The sequence below is a fragment of the Melospiza melodia genome, chromosome 3 (genome assembly GCF_035770615.1).
Source record: "Melospiza melodia melodia isolate bMelMel2 chromosome 3, bMelMel2.pri, whole genome shotgun sequence".
Lineage (NCBI taxonomy): Eukaryota > Metazoa > Chordata > Aves > Passeriformes > Passerellidae > Melospiza > Melospiza melodia.
In genome coordinates, this window is record NC_086196.1 from 20,396,579 (window position 1) to 20,399,615 (window position 3,037).

The window sequence follows — 3,037 nt, forward strand, 5'->3', positions numbered from 1 at the left end:
TTTCTGAACACAGCCTCACTATCTGTCTCCCGACAGTCATTTCCAAAAGCAAAGGCTTTGTCTCCCTACTGCTATACTTATTCATGTCCTAATCACTGAGATCCTTCTCTGGCACTACTTCAAGAAGATTCAGAAGCTCAGAAAGACACTGTATTGCTGACAGTACTTACATCTGAAGAATAAAGAGTTGTTCAAAAACAACTTTAAAATACAGTGAGATAGTCATATTTTATAAAACACACTGGATGGAGGAAATAAAAAAAAAAACCTTCTTGGATAACTTCTGCTCATATTTGGCAATTACATCTTAAAAGGGAAGAAAAAATCCACCTCAAACACATGAGACGTACTTGAAGCGAAACAAGTTCATTCCCATACACCAAAATTTACATTTAACTTCAGAATAAATGCTCTTTTAGAAGTGTGGGCAATATCTTGAGAAGTGTTTACAGTATTTTACACTATTTTGCACAATCTCCTTTCCTTACACCATGACACTAATATAATTTCAATGTTTTAATGATTTGTAGTAAAAAAACACTGTTATGAATTAAAAATACTTGGAAAGAAGCCCAAGCTAGTTTTCTAAGCAGCAGTAAACTCCTTGAGAAGTAAGCCAGTAAGGGTTACTTCAAACTTTGCTTCACAAACCACAAGACCCACGATATGAATAAACAGAAACTGCAAACTAGAACAAGCAGAACAGCTTTTTACAGCTATGGGGCTGCATCCCCAGGAGTCCACTGAAATTAAACAAGGAAGAAACAGGGAACAAGGAAAAGTAAGATGGGGGAAGGGAAGAACTGTGAAGTATGAAAGACTTGAAAGAAAAGCACAGAAGGTACAATCTCATACATATCTCATCAGTGATTTGTATTTGCTTTATATTTTAGATCAAATAGATGGGGTAAAAGGTTTTTGGAGAGGTTTTTTCCAGGTGACATCCTTCTGACATGCCTCTGTCTGCTGCTGCTGTTTTTCTAATCGGCTGATTGACTTCCTCCTTTGCATGGCAGGGACATGGTCAGTTGGTGCACGACTGTCAAACACTCGGACCCTCAAATTTCACTTACATATTTGCGTTGCTTTTATTGATTTTTATTGTTTTTATTGAAAGATCCCTTTAAAGCAATACGTGAAGTTTCATCAACCACAGAAAAAGTCCTGCCTACAATTCCTCCTGTGGGAGGAATTTCTTCACAGACAGGATCACTAAACATTGGGAACGGGCTGCCCAGGGAGGCGGTGGAGGCACCGGCCCTGGAGGTGTTGAAGGAAAGGCTGGATGCGGCACTCGGTGCCATGGTCCGGTTCACAAGGTGGTGATCGGCCATAGGTCGGACTCGATGATCTCAGAGGTCTTTTGCAACCTCATTGATTCTGTGATTCTTCGATAATTAAAAACAAAAATTACAGGTTTTGTCAACAGAGCTGTTTAGAGACAAGGAAGAAAGGAGACTCCCGAATTCTTTCTTCTAGTTACAATTTACCAAATGTTAATTCTCCAAATCGAGCTGTAGAATTTAACTTGCAGTTAGCCCGTCTAACCCAAGCAATCACAGCGAGTTCGGCTGGGAAAACATTCAACTTAAACTTGACGGCAAAAATCACACCCTCCGTGCCACAAATAACGGGGCGGGGGGCTTTGCTGAACACCAGCTTCCTCCCGTCGCAGCCGCCAGCCGAATCGAGGTCATTTAGGGAAAAGGGAAAAAAAAAAAAAAAAAGCACACACATACACAAACCAAACCGGGCCGAGGTTTATTGCGAAGTTGCTGCGGGCGCAGCTCCCAACTTTTGTCTGGCGGCGGCAGCGCCGGGCGCGGCCGCAGGGGGAGCCCCGCGCCGCCGGACCCCGCCGGACCCCCGCCCGCCCCCGGCCCCGCCGGGCACCGGCACCGCGGCCGCTGCGCCGCCCGTGTCCCCGCCGCCCCCGCCCCTGTCAGCGGCCCCCGCCGCGCCGGCGCTGGCCCCACCGGGACTGCGGCTCTCCGCAGCTGCCCCCCGCGTCCCTGCCGGCTCCGCGGTGCCTCCTTGCCGCGGGCTGGACGCCGGCCCCACCGTCCCTCCGACAGCCGTCTCGGCACCCGCCCCCCGCCGGCTCCCGTGCCCGCAGCCCCCCCCCGCCGTGGCACCAGCGGCGCTGTCCCCAGCGATTCCCCGGCCTCGCCGCCTCCCTCCCTCCGGTCCCCCGTGGAGCCCCCGGTCCTCACCCGCGCTGCCGCCGCCTCCTCCAGCCCGGCCGCATCTGCCTTGGTGCCCCTCTTAGAAGAGCGGGTGCGGGACGAGATGAAATGGCTGCCGGCCCCGGCCGCCGCGGCCGCCGCTTTGCCCAGGGGGCGCAGAGAGCTCTTCCTGGTGTTCACCATGGCCCCGGCGAGGGGGGACACGGGGGGCGCCGCCGCCGCCGCCGGCGCGGAGGGAGGAGGGAGGGAGGGCGGACAGGCGGGGGCTCGGGCAGGGAGGGGAAGGGGAGGGAGAGGGGGGAAAGGGGGGAGGAAGGAGGAAGGAAGAAAAGCCCTCCGGGGAAGCCGCTCTGCCGGGCAGAGACGCAACCGGAGCCGCGCCGGCTCCTCCCGCCGCTGTCGCCGCCGCCTCTCGGGCTCAGCCCGGCTCTAACTGGCCGCCATTACTGTCCCTGCTCCCTTTCTCTGCTCGCTCCGCGCCGCCCCCGCCAGTCGCCGCCGGGGGGCGCTGCGGCCCCGGCGCGGCCGTTCTATCCCGGCGCCGCGCGCTCTATGGGCCCGGCCCGGCTCGGTTCGGCCCGGGGGCGGCGGCGGCGGCCGTGGGTCTCTGGGGAGCTGCTCCGGCCCCGGCTCCGCGGCGGGCACCGAGCGCGCACACAGCCTCACGGCCCCACCGCGGCCTGGAGAGCCGCCGGCCGGGCCTGGCCTGGCGTGACCCCGTGGGGCGGGGGAGCCGCCACCGCCGCCACCCCCTGAGGGTTGAGCCGAGGGCTGGGGAGTTCAAGGGCAGGGGGAGCGGCTGCTCAGGGCCGCGGGGCGCGAAGGGCAGCGCTCGCACCCGGGAAGGGGCT

The 3,037-nt window shown here is 56.9% G+C and overlaps 1 protein-coding gene across 3 annotated transcripts in view; it reads right to left on the reverse strand.

Moving 5' to 3' along the window:
* ATAD2B (ATPase family AAA domain containing 2B) overlaps window positions 1-2,369 on the reverse strand; it is a 73,109-nt gene extending 70,740 nt beyond the window's left edge. For all 3 annotated transcript variants that reach the window (XM_063150917.1, XM_063150918.1, XM_063150916.1), the window contains exon 1: window positions 2,214-2,369. In XM_063150917.1, coding sequence (XP_063006987.1) covers window positions 2,214-2,369 — 156 coding nt within the window. The remainder of the gene's footprint in view (window positions 1-2,213) is intronic.
* Window positions 2,370-3,037: the final 668 nt, after the last annotated feature.